Source organism: Harpia harpyja, chromosome 2 (genome assembly GCF_026419915.1).
Source record: "Harpia harpyja isolate bHarHar1 chromosome 2, bHarHar1 primary haplotype, whole genome shotgun sequence".
Lineage (NCBI taxonomy): Eukaryota > Metazoa > Chordata > Aves > Accipitriformes > Accipitridae > Harpia > Harpia harpyja.
Window position 1 is genome coordinate 16,886,253 of NC_068941.1, and position 16,934 is coordinate 16,903,186.

General features: G+C 38.9%; 1 protein-coding gene across 8 annotated transcripts in view; it reads right to left on the minus strand.

Moving 5' to 3' along the window:
• SLC10A7 (solute carrier family 10 member 7) overlaps positions 1 to 16,934 on the minus strand; it is a 157,319-nt gene that overhangs the window by 95,172 nt on the left and 45,213 nt on the right. For all 8 annotated transcript variants that reach the window (XR_008232727.1, XR_008232729.1, XR_008232731.1 and 5 more), the window contains one exon: positions 6,579 to 6,617. Coding sequence is in view for 5 of the 8 variants with exons in the window: in XM_052772013.1 (XP_052627973.1) it covers positions 6,579 to 6,617 (39 nt within the window). In the remaining 3 variants the exon portion in view is untranslated. The remainder of the gene's footprint in view (positions 1 to 6,578; positions 6,618 to 16,934) is intronic.

Below are 16,934 nucleotides of genomic sequence, written 5' to 3' on the forward strand. Positions count from 1 at the left end.
GATGCTTGAGTCCCGTAAGACTGAGGGAGATGAATTAAATGCTCAGTAGCAAAAGCTAATGGGAAAACTAAGAAAGCACTGAGACCAGCTACAGCCCACATAATTTATAATCATTTGACAGCTAATAGTTTCATTTTTTGTTATTATGTAGATTTCAATGCATTTTCCTCTTAACCATTGGGGAAAAAAAAAAAACCACAGGGACTGATCACTGGCCTTCTACAGGATACTCTTTTCTGAGAACTTAATAGCACATTTCTTTCCTCTTGGTTACTGTTACCTGCCATCCTTCTCCCTAACCTTTCAAAGATAACCAAGAGCAGGGCTGATACTGTTAACTGGTTCTCAGACAGTCTGCTCTGGCTGGCCATGTAAATCCCTACTGACTTCATTGGTCTTTTCAAATCAACTGTGTCATCAGACAGACCACACAGCAGGTGTTATAATACTCAGATTTCCAGTTACACCCCTACCTGATGTCTCTCAGTCCCTTGGGAGCAAGATCTCATTTACTTCTTTTTAACTTTCTGACTATTGCACCTTTATACTTACTCCTTTTTTATTTTAAAGGAGTTCAGCATTACTCATAGACAAGCAGATTTGTTTGTTTGTTTGTTTTGTAAAAAATTCTGCATCTGTTTCTAACTGACACCCACTCTGTCAGTTTGGCTTTTAGAGAGGGAGAGAAAATCCTGGGATGAGCACACATGCCTAGCCATCCCTCAAAATAATCATCTGTATCAAGGGCTCTTTTCTTAAACACGCACTAACAGGTCTCTGTCACAGTGAGCTTTGTTACTCTGCCTTGCTTGTACCAAAATAGTACAAGCTAACTCAAACTTAGGTATTAAACTGAGCATGCGACACACTGGAAGCACAAATACACAATAAGAGTGAAGGCCTACATATTTTAAAATGTTACTTGGCAGATCTGGAAACAGCTGATGATGTCCAAACTTACATTGAGATTTCAGATCAAGCTAGAAGAAATCAAAATGAGGATGTTAAATAACAATGAGAGAACCAAGCACCAGCCACAAAATAAGAGAAAGTTACAATAAGGCAACATAAGTGGCTCCCAAGATTATTTAAATTCCACAGAATCCAAACTCTTCTGCCAGGTACATAATATCTGGTCCAAAGACTTGCTGCTGCCAAGATCTGCCATCCCCTTCCACTCATGCAAAAACCCATTCTTCAAGGCTGAGGTGGCTTCCCAAGTGACTGATTAACAGAGAGAACTTGCTCAGGATTTTGAGAGCTACCCAAATCAAATTCGGAGCACAGACCAGCAACACCACTGTACTGCTTCACAGAGGAAGAAGAGACCACTTCTAAAGGTGTGGTGGCACGCCATAAAGCAGCTCCACTTTGAAATTAAACAAGATTCAATCTAGAATTCAGCACCTGTTGTGAACAGACTTCCTGGCAAGATTTTCTTGTAAACAGCTAGCACAGTAAAAAGGGAATCCCAGATGACTGTTCTGCCCCTTTTCATATTGTGAAGACACAATTAAGAGGGAACGAAGGGGTATACAAACATTTGCCTGATTTTAGAAAAATATTTATGTTTGTGCTAGCAATAATTAAGCCAGATAAGGATATTTATCCTAGAAATAACTAAGATAAAAAAGTGACAATAAAAAACACCCAGAATAATCCTAAACCATTCAACATTCATTAAGGTAAAATAAAGTAAATAAATTTAGCCAATTGGTTATTTCCATATTGGTGGATTTCTTTAAATAGTAATGAAATCATTGCTAAAAAATCCATTGTTATTAAAATAAAAAAGTTGGCTCAGCCTACCAAAATTAGATTTGTAAGTTGCTGGTCATTCCCATAATTAAATCTGTGTCACAAATTTGCAAGAAAAATGGACACTATGACTAATGCATTTACTTGCTGCACTAGTGCTGTCAGGCTGTGTAAATCATTATGCCTGCTAAAGCAGAGTAGGTAAGAATTCCATACATTTTCATTAACCAGCTAAGCTTTACATATACGTGAAAACCTAACTTTCATATTCCCTGCTAGCTTTAGCTTTCATTTGGAAGACAACATAAATAAAAACACTAGCCTCGATTTGATTAGCCAAATGGCCGCTCCAAAAATTATTTGAGTTTTTGGACAATATGAACCAGCTCTGTCCCCTTCAAAAGATGGTCAGATAAAACAAAAAAACCCCATATATACTTAATTTGGACAAAGGAAATCAGTGAAATGATGGGCACCTCGAATAGGTTTCTTCCTTCAGACTGACTTATGTAGCCCAGACACATGCCTTATTTCATCCCATAGGTTTAAACAGAGGAAGCGAAGCTAATCCAAGACAGCATCAGAAGTCTCAACCAACACTTTCATTTTTCGGCTGCCCTTCGTTCTGTTTTCTCAGGAGTGCAATGGTCACCAGAGCAGAGTCCTCTGAATCCTCTTTTCCTCTTGATTTCCTGTCACCACAGACCTTCAGATCTTGGTTACAGTTCTTTTTTTAAGGTGAAGCTGATGGCTGTTCCTTTCACACTTACTGTTCAAAACCCCAAGGCACCAAAGAATCAGACAACATTGACTCACATCACAAGCTGGATAATCTCATGCCTTTCCAAACCCACTGTCTCAAGTGGAAAGGAGATTAATGAGAGATAGAAAGAGATTAGACAAGACTGTTTCTAGTGTAGCAGTGCAGAGCATTTTGTGAGGACATCCTCTTCTAGACTTTAAGCCCTCTCCTCCTTCCATGCACATGGCATTATATTGTCACTGCAAATTGAGTTTAGCTCTCAACTGAGCACGTGTCTCCACTTCAGTGCAAGAACAGCCTCAATGACAGGCTATGCCTTGGTGAACTTAAAGTCAAGGAGCTGAGCCACCCAGTCAAACGCCGTGGAACAACTACCAGCACAGCATGTTTTGCAGTATCCTGCCTATTGCTCTGCGCTTTGGACGTTAACAAGCATTATTTTTCTGTTGCAGCACAACTTTTAGAAACAGAATAGAAATGCTTAGGAAGCATGGTAATGCATATAATGTTAAGAATCTCAGCAGACCCATACTTAACATCCTAGACAACTTCTTTAGCCTTTAGGTGCAAAAGTATCCTCTCCTACAAGTGGAAGCAGCTACCTCAGTGCTTTCCATCTCAGCAGATCTTAGCATACATTTGCATGCTTTACAGTAGCAACCTTGTTGATAACCAACCACCCAGTATTAGTAAAATGTTCTCAAATTTTATTAAAACCCCATTAAGAGGAAAAACTGAAATCACATATTATGTTCCACAATTACTGTAAACCAAACTGTTTAAACGAGGGGAGGAGATAATGATATTAACTACCCAACTCAAAGCAATCCTCTGTGGTATGATTCTAAATATTCTCTTGGCTGAAATTTATGTAAATTGAATTCATCTATCGTTAGTTATTACTAATCTAGCTACATAAAAACATTTTTCTGTAACAATTAGTTCTTTAAAACACTGTGTTTTAATTAGACCTGGGACATTATTAAACTAAGTGTAAATATGTACAGTATCATTCCATGCATTGTTTTGCCTGCGTATTTATAGGAATATGGGCTTTGGTGGAGTTTAAAAGGAATTACTTCACAGTTGGTTGGTAGTTTTTTTTTAATCTTCTTACCACCAAAAACACCTCCAGATGCTTAATCTAAGTGTGTTTCTGCTCATCAAGACATGTTTGTCATAGGCAAAATGTAGAAATGCCAATGTATTCCTTTTAATCTGAATAAACTCATCTCAGTATCATTCTAACATTATGCTGAGTCTTTTCCTGCAGACATTTTGTTCCACAGTTTATTTTAATTTAACTTCTCAAACACCCTTTCCTAGTCTTAAAAAAAAAAAAAAAAAGAAAGAAAAATTAAAAAAGAAAATAAAGGGCTAAAAGCATAGCACATCTTTCAACCCTTTTAAATTAGCTTGCTTCACACTATCATACACAGGGACTGGCCCACAGGGTCAGTCTTGAGAACAGACAACATACTGTCCTCCTGGCTCTGTCAGGGCTACACACAAGTACAGCAACCTGCCCATGTACTACACATTGTAAGACAAGGAACATACGAAAAATTGTAGCCTTGCCAATGGTCAGATCCTTCCAAATTATCTCCAGGACACGCATATGGTTATGGTCACAAAGGTATATAACTACATCTAAGCCTCTCCACAGACAGCACATAATCAGACACTAATAGGAAAAATGCAAATGTGATTTAGATTCATCATGAATTAAAGATATAGGAAACAGGATCTCCACCTATAGCCAAGCCCATAAGTTAGGCACCAATATCAACTGATGGATTTCCAAAAACACCACCAGGACCTTCCATTATCTTCTCGGAAACAGGCCAATTATTTTCATGTTTTATAGAACACTTTTGACTTCAAACAAGTAGAGAGATGTATATACATATATTTAATGCTTCGCCAGTTGCTCACGGAAAACTTACAAAGTAAGTGACCACATGCTAGTGACAGTCAGGAGCCACTCAGTTAAAGGCCACGTAGACATACAGCACTGTGAAACTGGTGAACAACTCTGGCTACTTATTACAGTCCCTGGCCTACTATCACCCCATTGCATTTCCAGTCATAAGGTTCATCCTATCAACTTCAGAACTGGAAAAGTTTGTAAGAGCAAAGCTTTCAGTAAACATATTTGTGATTTATTTTCTGTCATACATACATATTCCCTACATAATCATGATAGGATACCACAATAAGCATCTAAGCGTGTGTATATATTTGTGACATAATAGCAGCTACTTTCTTTATAATTTTATTTTTTAAAAAATCAGTAATTAGAAAAAAAAATCAGCTGGTACTGTGGTTTGATTCTAGCCGATCTTTAATATGTTTTAAAAGTCTTCCCTGGGAATTTTTTTAACAAGAATGTTTACTGCAATGCTGCTCCAGGACTTCCCAAAAAATCTGAAGCGAATAAATGTGAAATGAGGTAATTGTATGTAAATGGAACTTTCCAATGATCAGTTCATGGAACTAAGATCAAAACCAAAATCAGGAGTATTACATGAACACACAAACTAGCTCAGCTTCTTTAACTGAGATTTCTTCAAAGAGCTACAAACTGGTTCTAGAAATTAAAATATGTTTATGTTGCTTTACTAGGACCCAGCATTGTAGTCAGATGCTCTGGGGCCTAAATTCGTATTTGAAGTCAAAAGACATTCTCCTAATGACAGCTCAACCGAGGCCTTTGGGTATTCAAGGAAACCTCCTGAACTGAAAGCTAGGGACAGCAGAGAAAGTGGAGCTCGTGCCAAGCAACAAGAGAAAATGCCACGCACATATACAGACTTAAGAGTTGCTTTAACACTAGGATTCCACAGTTTGAGGCAGAAAGTACCTTCTTGCCACTGGAGGAGGACATGATAGGTGACAAAAAGGAACAAATATTTGGGAATTGGTATTTTAAAAACGTGAATTGTCATTTATACCCACAAAACTTACATGCACCCTCCTCACTTTAACCTAGTCCCTCAAGAAAGCAACAGCACAATGCATAACTTCAAAATGCCATGCAACTTTCTCTCTTGGCAGTACAGCTTTACACTCAAGCACCCAAACTCCAGCTTTTCATAAAACAATAATGCATAAAGTGAGTTATTTTGCACTTGCAGTTTTGATTTTAATTTTCTAATTTGAATTCTTTTGTCATTCATTCATTTTATACATCATAGTCCTCTTTCTGGGGACACAAGACTGGAATCACAAACACACACTTCTAAACATGCACAAAATTCAGTAAAGAAGAACAAATTCAATTATTAGCTCCCTAAATAAAACCATCAGTCAGAGTAGCTTGCCTACATATAAAATAATCTGTATTTAATATTCATTAATGTCTCTCTAAACAACACATCAACAGCAGAAATCTATTCTTCATTTATTCATAAATATATTTATTTAGTGTTGTTTACAGTGTCTTTTCTGAATCTTTGTAGACCATCAGGCCCACAAATACTGTTTTTGCTTTTTACAGAAACAGTTATATTTCCAGCTGGATTGATTGCTTTCCCATATCTAGCTATTTTAGTGTGTTCCTCAGAGACATTGAGTGGCTTCACTGACAGTGAAATATGCTAAACAAATGACAAGTCACTGAGTAAATTAGCATCTACTCTCTGATCAGCTGGGTCATGTTTTCTTTTCAAAATCCATGGCCTCTTGATAGAAAATAATGAGTATTTGATGGGCCTTATTAGAAGAATCAATATATTGATGCCCATGTCTGAAACATCTGCATAATAATAGATTCTGTTAACCCATTAAGGAGAAAATTAAGATGTGTTTACACATTATTAATTTACCATGAGCAGAGACGATTTATTCACTACTTTTCTCAAGAGTTTAACAAAAAGAAAAGAAACCGTAACATCTGCATTTAATGGCACAGTGAAATAAATTGAAAGATGATTCACATTTTTGCCAGCTAAATGGCACAATTCCACTAACACTAATGTGAAAAATACAAACACACCAATGATACTGTTAAAAGTAAGACTATTAAAACACTTGCTATAAATACTGCATTACTTACCAAAAAACTTCCAAAAGCGGAATTAAATATAGCAGCTGCCTGAAGAGAGAAAAAGATAAATATCACCAATGGTAAAATAGCTATAGTACAAGAGCAAAATGTTATTCCCCTGCCCAACAAGCTATTAGATTCTCCAAATAAACACAAACACAGAGACCATTAGGCAGTTAGCCGCTGCTTAAAAAATTGCCAGTGGCCTGTAACTTATGAAGACTGATAGGTTCTAGTTTATGCATTCATAAATAATGTGCTGAAATGGACAAAAGCAGGAGGAGAAGAAAATCCTTGCCGGTAGACTTAAGAGGCATATCCACAAGAACTAAGAATATTACACAGAAGCTTGGTCTCACTGCATTTGCTCTAATTTGCCAGGAACATTTTTACATATTGACCTGTTAATAAAAATAAATATACCCCGATTTAACTAAAACACTGCATTTTCATAGACTTTTAACAATTTTTCATGGAATATTAATCAGGCAAGCAAACTAATTTAAGTGTTCATCATAATAAAGTATTGACAATTCAGAAGTTTCTGTAGTTTGACTAACAAATTTAAAATAGGAACAACGAAAAAAAACCCACAACAGCCCCACACTTCTGAGGCCAAAATGTCTAACATTACTTTTTACTGCATAGTCTTTTAAAATAAGAAAATAAACAATTTTGATAATGACTTTAGAAGTGTTTGTGCTTACCTAAATATCCAGGAAATATAAGGTAGCAGTATTATTTCTTAATATTAACTCATTAAATTCCAAGAGTTAAAACTTGAGTCTTGAATAGCTTTCCCCAATTACCAAGAAAGAACAGAAATTCTTGTATGGCAGCCAGTCTGATGATGAAAAGCCACACAGCAAAGGTAAGAGGCAAGGGAGGAGGGAAATTTACCATTTACATGAAGATTTAGACCAGAGTCAAATTAATCACCCTGGACACTTCCAGCCACAGATTAATAACAAGTGGATGTTAGCAAGTTTAGCAAGTTTGAATAAAGTCCAAAACCAGGTTAGGAGCTGTAGCTGAACCTGCCTTCTGCTCCATAAGAGGATGCAATGAAAATGAATGGGTAATGAGATCCTTGGCTCTAGAGAGCTTAGCTTTCTTATTCAAGTTCATAATTAATTCAAAGCTTTGATAATTTCATTAGATTCCTCCTCTGCTGGCCCTATCAATAAAAGATGGCACTGGACCGCAGCTCCTCAGTGGCCCAAATACAAAAACAAATGCAGGCTGGGAAACCTTTGCTGACTTGCTTACTAACAGGTACAATGGCATATGGCACTCCATGTTGCGGAGGGAGCATCTGAATAGATACAGCTAAATAAAACATTATAGTTGACAGTTGTAAACTACAGTAACATATTTTAACACCTCTTCCTCATCAGCATTCCTTTTTTGAACATAAAAAAAGAGGCACAAGTCCAAACAGCTCCTCTTGCCAGAGATCACAGCTGAACGCAAGAGTGAGTACTACTTAAAACAATTCTTCAACAAGTGTGAATTAAATCAGGGTTTTCTACTTGTATTTGAAGCTGTGCGGCTGATACTTCCATGTGGCAAGAGACACACACATTACACTCATGCACACAAACCTACTGCAGGGATCAGTTTCAATACAGGACATGTCCTTGCAGGTATCGTTTGTTACTACATCCCTCTTAAAGTTCCTATTATCATTATACTAAAGAACCCATCAGGTTTATCAAGTCTCTGGTATTTGTTGGACATGTGCCATTCTTTTACACAGACTCATTGTATTTGACCACTTCAATCCAATCAAGATGCAGAAAGGTCCCTTTTATTACACCCTGCCTCTGAATCCACAAAGGAGGATTTAGACTTCCATTTTTAAGCACACTTAAAGATCTCTTCCTTGCAAAACAATCTTTGCTATATAAAACAGTGTAAATCAGCTGTTAAGATCTGAAAGACAGAAGCATCTGGGCTCCACTTCTGCACCAGAAGGCTGGGAGGAAACTTAATGGTCCCCTCCTCCCCATGCAGATTTTGTGTGCAGAGCGACAGCCTCATTTCTGTCTGCTACAAAGAACCGTATCACTCACCCTCTTCAGGAAAGCTAGTGAATCCGCATAAAATGGACAGAAAGCATAAAAAGTAGCCCTTCCCTCCCTAACATGCTAAACTTACCTACTTGTCTTAAAAATACCTGGTCCTACCAGAAGTTGGGTTCAGGCCAGGCTCCGCTTACAGTGCAGGTGAGCCTGCCAGACCACGTCTACTGATGCAGGAGAAATAACTTTAGTGATAGACAGCCCTCAACCATTTTCCTGGTGTCCCGGGTTTCGTTTTTTGGGTTTTTTTTTTCCTTTTCTCTCCTCCGATTCTCCTCCCTAACCCACTGGAGGGGGGCGGGAGGAGTGAGCGAGCGGTTGGGCTGAAACCACGACACCTGGTCATTTCAACAATGCACAAAGAACAAAGCAGTAGCTGGCAAGAACCGATACACTTAGAAGGACACTGTGCATCTAGTTTCAGCCACATCAGTGGCCACCAATCCTGATTTGAGGATCATCTAGAGACATGATATTTTTTACTTAAAATACGCTGCACTTCCACCTCCAGGAAAATTTCTGTATCTGGAAAGGTGGTAAGGCGAGATACTAGATGGTTCTATGGTGGTGATATGAGATGGAGATACTTTGGCCATCAACAAACTTCTTTTCTTTCTTCCTTCCTGATCCACCTGGAAGATTTCTGTTTGTTTTTGGTTTTTGTTTTTTTGTTTTTTTTTTTTTTTTTTAACGTTCTCAAGCATATAACAGGTACTAAGACAACAATCTTAGACAAATTTTGTGCTTCAGGTATTCAGCCAGTCATGTGCAAAAGTTAAAATTCATGACTGGTCCGGGGGTACACTAGTTCGCAATTTTTAATTCCCTTTCTCCGAAGCGTCAGAAATAGTCTACATCAGATGATTAAACACTCATTACAGGCAAAAGAAGGAAAAAAAAAATAATCAGGAAGACCACAAATTAAGCTATAATCACTCAGATGATTTGCCTCAGTGAGGGAGGACTTACACATGTCAATTACTCTATTTGCAGTTTTCTTTATAAACATTTCTCCTGCAAAATAAACTTAGAAGTAAATTTTTCTCATACCCACAAACCTCGGGCTTATATTTGTGAGTCTGGTTCAGCTTAAACAAACTGGTAGTAAACTGAATCAACTGCTCCAATTTGTAATTAAATGTACGTAGTAGCATGACCCTGTAGAATTTAAACACTTTGCGCTTCCAACTCCCTTCTATCAAGAGGGATAATATTGCCTACATACCTCACAGGGCATTGTCAAAATTAATTCATTGCTTAAAAAGCACTCTGAGATCCTTAGAGGGAAGATACAAATAAACATTAGTGCTGACACATGATACAGCTAGGCTCTTCATTTTCTATTTGAAACATTTATTAGTCACCATTATTGTATAATTTTTTTTTAGCATTTGCTCCTTTTGTGCTTCAACAGATATCAGACTATCTGCAGTCAGCTTAAGTGAAACAATAAAACATGAAAACATTCAGATGTTCTTACAATACTCCAAGTTCAGATTTGGATGTGTTTGCAAACTCTTCGTGGCACTTACCATTGATATGAGGGGAGAGTCCTCTATAAAAATCAATGGTAAGATCCTTTCAAAAGGTAAATGCATAGCAATGTATTAAAATGCAAAGTCAGACCACAATCAAAAGCAGCAGTACTAACAACCAGACCAATTATTCAAGTTTACATCAACTCAGAGACAAGACTGAAAGTCACTGCCAGTACTCCTAACAGGGCTAGTACAGAAGAGCATGTACATCTCCACTTGAGTTTAAAATAATACACGCTAGCTCCACTAAACAACAAATTTACTTAGTATCAAGCAGGTCCAATTTCAGTCAACTCTGTATGGCACTGGGCTTGAGGGAACTCTCTCGCTGGTCTGCATTTCCAGGGAGGATCAGCTGGCCTGGAGCACTTTCAATTGAGAAGTAACCAGCCCACCTCTGAAGGAAACCTATCTGGCAGTACTTGGCAGAAACTTTCCTCTTCCCATACCTAAGCCTAGCACAAAGCTTCAGCCCTTCATCTCCCACCTTATCCTGGAATATATGTATGGAAAACACTGCTAAGATATGTAACAGTGACAGCAACAAGATGCAAGACAGTCCTCATAGCAACAAAGGCCAGTAAAAGACAGAAGAAAAAGGCAAACCCACAGCCAAGGGGCTGAGCACTTCCCCATGGGGGGGTACCCCAATGCAGCAGCAAGTACGCACAGCATGCAGGTACATGTGACTGGGCAGCGAGTCAAACAGGCATGCTACGGTTTCGATAGCATTAAATACAGAACACATTCTGAACTCTGTTCCATTTCCTTTTATTTTGGTATCAAACTAAACTATCTTGGAATTTATTAGGCTAGCTATCTTTTGATAATAATGTAGCAGGGCTACATTAAAGAAGAGGAAAAGATATACTGGCAACATTTGGAACACCTGGGTCAAAACGCAACATTTTATCATTATCAGCAGGATTTGAATGAAATTGTTATGCACAACTCAGCTGGAACTACAATTTCCTTTATTGCAGGGTCACAGGGAAACAACGGTGCCTCATAGCTTTGTACGTGGACCATATAAAAAAAAGTAAAAGGCTTTTTCACCAATATGTATTTATTTTAACACTAAATTGTTTGATTCTTGAGGGTCATTTGGCAGCCTTTAGGGAAGTAACCTTCCTAACTGTACTTAACCCTACGCTTACCCCCAGGCACCCCACAGCTGAGAGAGCACATGCTATGCACACTAGGACCTGTCCGGCCCCGAGTCGTCCTTGCTCTGTGGAAAGGGTGTTTGTTCCAGGGCCAAGGCCACAGATGTAGAGGAATGAAACTAAACGTCCTCAAAACGTCTCAGAAGTGGCCTGGGCATCATACAAAGCTGCTCTGTGTATGCCCGCAATTACCTGCAGTTAAAACCTTATCATTTTCAGACATGCACTAGTGGGATATACAGCTTAAGTACCTGGCATAAGACTAAATATCCTATTGAACACACATGGCACAGTGAAGAAGAGAGAAAAACCCAGAAGAGTAGAAAAGAACTGGAGAAAGGCACGGACTCTAGCAGTACTACTGCAGGATTATGCAGTAGAGGGCAGAGAACACAATGTGGTAGTATAACATTTTACAGTGTCCATGTTATTAATGCAAAATTTAATAGATCTACATCTCCTATTTGACAGGAAGAAGAAAAAAAAATGGGGGGGGGGGGGGGGGGGGGAGACTGATGAAGTGATGGAAATGGTTTGACCAAACAGGACAAAAGAGGAAATTTTATCTACCCAAAGAGATCAGTGTAGTTTGAGAAGGTGGAGAAAGAAGGCAGGACGTCAGAAGTAGCCTGAATGAGTTGGCAGAGTCCCCTTAAACAACTCCTTCAATCTCCTATTTAAAAATAAAATCTCATGTGAGTGTTACAGCAGCTCATGTCTTAACTGCTGTTTCCATTAATAAGATGTTACAGCTCTGTAGAAAGCTATTTGCCACAGCACTGTTACTGCAAACAGAATATAAATATACCTAATAAGGTTTAATCTGTGTTGCTGTTCATAACTATTCATCTGAGTTCAGACGGGAAAAAAATATATATATTCAAGTTCCTGGTTTTGAGCACTAAATTGAATCAGGTGTCCTCTTCTCTTAAGAAAATTAAGTTGCTTTTGTGCAAGAGTGTTTTAATGAGAACAGAGCCTGCCGACATTGATAAATGGGAATGACACCAGAGAGAGCATGTAAGCAGGACAATATGTGCATGTTACAGTCTTACAGGCTATTTTTCACTGACTATCCTGAATGACTTCGCTGTTTCTTAAGGGGCCTATTAATCTCAAATTTAGTTATTACACAACGTTTATTTGAACATATATTCTGTGGATGATGACAGTTAATAAAGGAAATCTTTTACAAGCTGTATTTTTACATATTGTTCCAACTGCAGCTCCCAGTCATTCTACCGTATTGATGGAATAACCTAGTTATGATGCAGCTTTAAAAAAAGGCACATATATTCAGATTCTTTTCTAAGCATATGGGGACTCTTAAATAACTGTTAAAATGCATATAAAAATCCTGCTACAGCATGGCAAAAATAAAAGAGGTAGTGTTAACCGCTCAACAAAATCTCTAGCTGCACAGTTGCCCCCTCAAAGGCAAAGCACATGCCTTTTTAACACTCCAGCACCATCTTTGAGAAACAAATAGGGCCTAGATTTGACTCTTGGAGATGTATGTACACTTCATATTGAGTTCAACAGAAGTTGTAGCATGCATCTTACACATGAATTTGGCCCCAGGGCATCTCAACAGTGGTATTTCATTAAAGAAAACAAACAAAAAAACCCATACCAAACCAAAAAACCCACAAACCAAAAAACCCAAACCCAACACAAAAAACCCCCCCCAAAAACAACACAAAACAAACAAAAAAAACCCCCAACACAAAACAAAAAAAAAACCAACCAAAACCCAGACTTTGATAACAACTAAATTTTGAGTCCAAAGATATTATAAAAATGTGCACTGATGTTCAAAAAGTCTCTTAAAAAAATACTGAATTACTCTTATTTTTTTAGTGGAGTGGAACTGTACACATAAGCTTAAAAAAATAAAAAACGCCAAAAAACCCACACCACACACAAAAAAACGTTACACCCACCAACCAACGAAACTCCAGAACACCAACTGAAAAACCCACCAAGATAGGGAGGGGATTATGTTTGTATCCACTGCCATGTTCCCTGTGGTCCAACACAATTTGTTGACTGTGAAAAAGGTATCACCTAATCCCCAACCTGGCTCTAGAGCTGTGCTGACAATACACAAACATTTCTTTATTTCAACCATGTTCAATAACCATCAGTTTTATCGAAATGATGCTGAAAAGGCACCAGAAAAGGAAAACAGAATAACTAATATGCTGTTTGTTCACATTTCAGCAGGGGAACGTCATCCAGAGAATGACGTACTCTAAAACACCTCATTGAGCTGTAGCTCCAAAGCTGCGCACACAGCAGATTTGTTCCAGGCTGGCAGAGGTTGCCATCACCCGAGTACAAATTTGTGCTACTTCAGCCAGGCTTAGCATTCTGCCACAAGCAGAGCACGGAAACAAGCTGGGGGCTCTGCTGGTAGAGAGTTACTGCCTCCTACCTGTTACCAGCCAAGTTCTTTCTGTTGAAAAATCAGTCTTTCACTCCACCATCTTTGTAGTTACTCATAACCAGCACTGCCTGTTGGTAATCATATTTACAAATACAAAACCATCCATCAAAAGGATGTCAAAAGCCAGGCTTTTTAGACACACTTATTTAGCGTATGTAGTGCTCTCCATTGAAGGATTTCTCTCTTTCACCAATAGTGTCAGCAATACTGAGACAGAGAAATAAAACTATGGCACTTACTTTCCGTTCATCAGAAATGGTAACTTCTCTCTACTGCAAGCAACTGGCATGACTCAAGGGAGTTCTGGAGGGTCAGCATGGTATTTCTCGTTCAGAAGCAGTACAAGATGAAGATTAAAAACCAGGACAGTATATACATTAAAGGCTTTTTCCAGAGAGTAAAACCAGATTGTAAACATTTGTTAACAATTCAACTGGCAAACATTAAGCATTCAGATCTCAGGAACGTTTATATGTCAATCCACAAATTTCCATCAATACTAATATACAGATTAGTAACAGGAAATCCATGTTGAGCAAAGGTTGGAAAGCAACACTGTCCTGTATGGCTGGACCATTTTACCTCAGATTACTTGTACAACTGAGCAGAATGAAAACAAAAGCCTTCGTCAACAGTACCAGAAAGATCACATGAAGGAAGCCAGGAGGGAAGAACCTCTTTCTGGAGTTAGAATGTCCATCTCCACATTGAAAGAACCAAGACTTGGTCTCCTCAGGTATAGAAGAGATGAGACGCTTCATGAGACATAGTGCACAGTGCCTGACTAGTGCAGGCTATCAGCTGTACAATGCTGTCGCTTTGTTTGTAATTTCTTTGCTTTATTCTAAATGCCACAGATCTACCCGTACCAGATGCTTACGAGGCTGTGTGGCATACAAAACTGGTACAATGCTCACAAGGCTTACCAGGGGAAAAGGCCTATCTAGGCCCTATCCAGAAGCACAAATGTAGGCAACACACGCCTTTTGCAACCTCACGTCTATCCCTTCAGGATGCCAAGGTGATGAGAGATTTCCTCCTTCTAACAACCACAGTCCCATTTCCTTTCGACATTGAGAAGGGCCGTCAGCAGAGACAGCCACCAATGCTCTCACCTCATCCTTGTGTAAGACAGTCCTTGACCAGCCATACCCCAAGCCCAGCAGTACCCTGAAGCTGTAGCTTAACCTTCCTGTCCTCCCATTAGCTGCAGTACAAAACACAAAATCACACTCATAAGACACAGTGCCTTCCAGTGTTGGTTCCTACGTCACCTACGTCCTACTGCACCCCAACAGGGCAGTAACCTGAATATCTACAGTGGACTTTTGAATACCAACATGAATAAACAGAGGCAGTTTCTCTTTTTCTCTCCTCTACTTAAAATTGGAAATGCAAATATTAAGATTACTGCCCAGTGCCAGTGTAAACATTCAAGCAAGCAGTGATTTAAAGCTGACAGACTCGTAACAACACACGCTTTCTCATACTGAGTACGTACGTGCATAACTATCCGCAAACTCCATGCTCTCGCATCTGACCTACTCCTCCACAAAATTCATACGGCTCTGCCGTGCCAGAAAGCTCTGGGTTCCCAGGATGGCATATAGCCAAACTTTTTGTATGTATTTTTCCCCAAATGGAAAGCCCATTTCTGCAGTTTTCCTAGACACAAGGGAACAGAAGGTAACTTCTCCCTTCTACCTACGTACTGTAAAGTATAAGCCTTAGCAGCCATACATTTGACCTGTCACACAGACCATGCTACACAATTAGAGGGCAAAAAGGAAAGAATCTGACCAGTCACTGACACTTTGGTATGAAAACTACCCACAAACCTTATGCGCATCATGCATTTGTTAGTGACTCAAGGCTTATTATTACCTTAGCAGTGAAGACAATAGCTTTCGCACCAGAACAAATGGACTGCTGAACAATGATTTAATAAAGGAGGCTCAGCTGAACAGCGGTATACAAGTAACTCTGCCAACTTGATCCTCTCTTATGGCCAAACACTTCATAACTGTAAGTGACTTTCTCTCTAAAAAAAAAAAATTACTGTGGAAGGTATCCTCAAAAGGATACAGAGCAATAACAACCTCCCAAACATACTTTTATTTAAGTTCACATTTTCTGAGATCTTAAGCTGTGATAAAAACACTTAAAGGTCTTGTCCCCTGATTCTCCTGGAGACACATCATCCATAACATGATTAGAGGTCTAGTTAAACAATGCATCCCACAACTCCAAAGAGTATTACTTCCCTGCTGAAGTGAAATGAAAGCACAAGGCCACTTTTTAAAAGGTGCCCTTTGCATTAACTGTAAGGCTGTGCCTGCACCAGTATTTTTCTATAAATATCCCACTGTCATATTGCTTTCTGGGCAGTTAGTAGCAGAACCAGACATTTTAACTGCTATGCCATCCAAACCAGCTCAGAATGGCATTGTTATTAAAGTCCGTGTCACTACTACCACTGGGAACAGCTTCACTGTTAGCTGTGCAGTGCCAGGAGATGGGAAATAAAACACTAGTGCAAGGAAGGCCACAGCATGGGGAGGTTGCATGAAGTACCAGCTTTGTAAAATAAAAAGAAGTGTGACCCACTGGACAGATCCATGAACCCCAATCTCTGGAGCTCATGTGAGAATGAGTCACTGGTCAGGGTTAAAAGATAAGGAGATTTTCATCTCATCAAAAAATGTCTGTCCATACCTCAAAGAAGTACAATTACTTTTTTTTTTTTTTTTTAACCTAGCCCAAATATTAGGCTTTCCTGGAAGCCAGTATTGTATGGTACTGGAAATTCCCTTTTTATGAGTCCAGCCAAAGCTCTGCACGCTGCAATATTGTGGCAGAGGTGGAAAGAGAAGAGAAAGAAAAGTAGCATACTATAAGGAAGAGACCAGCGCTATAGCCACTGTCTGAAGGTAAAAAAGGAACAGTCTTGACGCATGTAACTGCATTCTTTTAAATGTTACTCAGATACTTCTATCATCTAAATTAGCAATTCATATAACTACAAGTTACACATACACAGAGTGAGAAAGTGCATAAATGCGCATCTTTATATACTACATATCCCCAAAATTTGCCCAAGGGGTTCAGCAGTGGATCAGTAACCACTG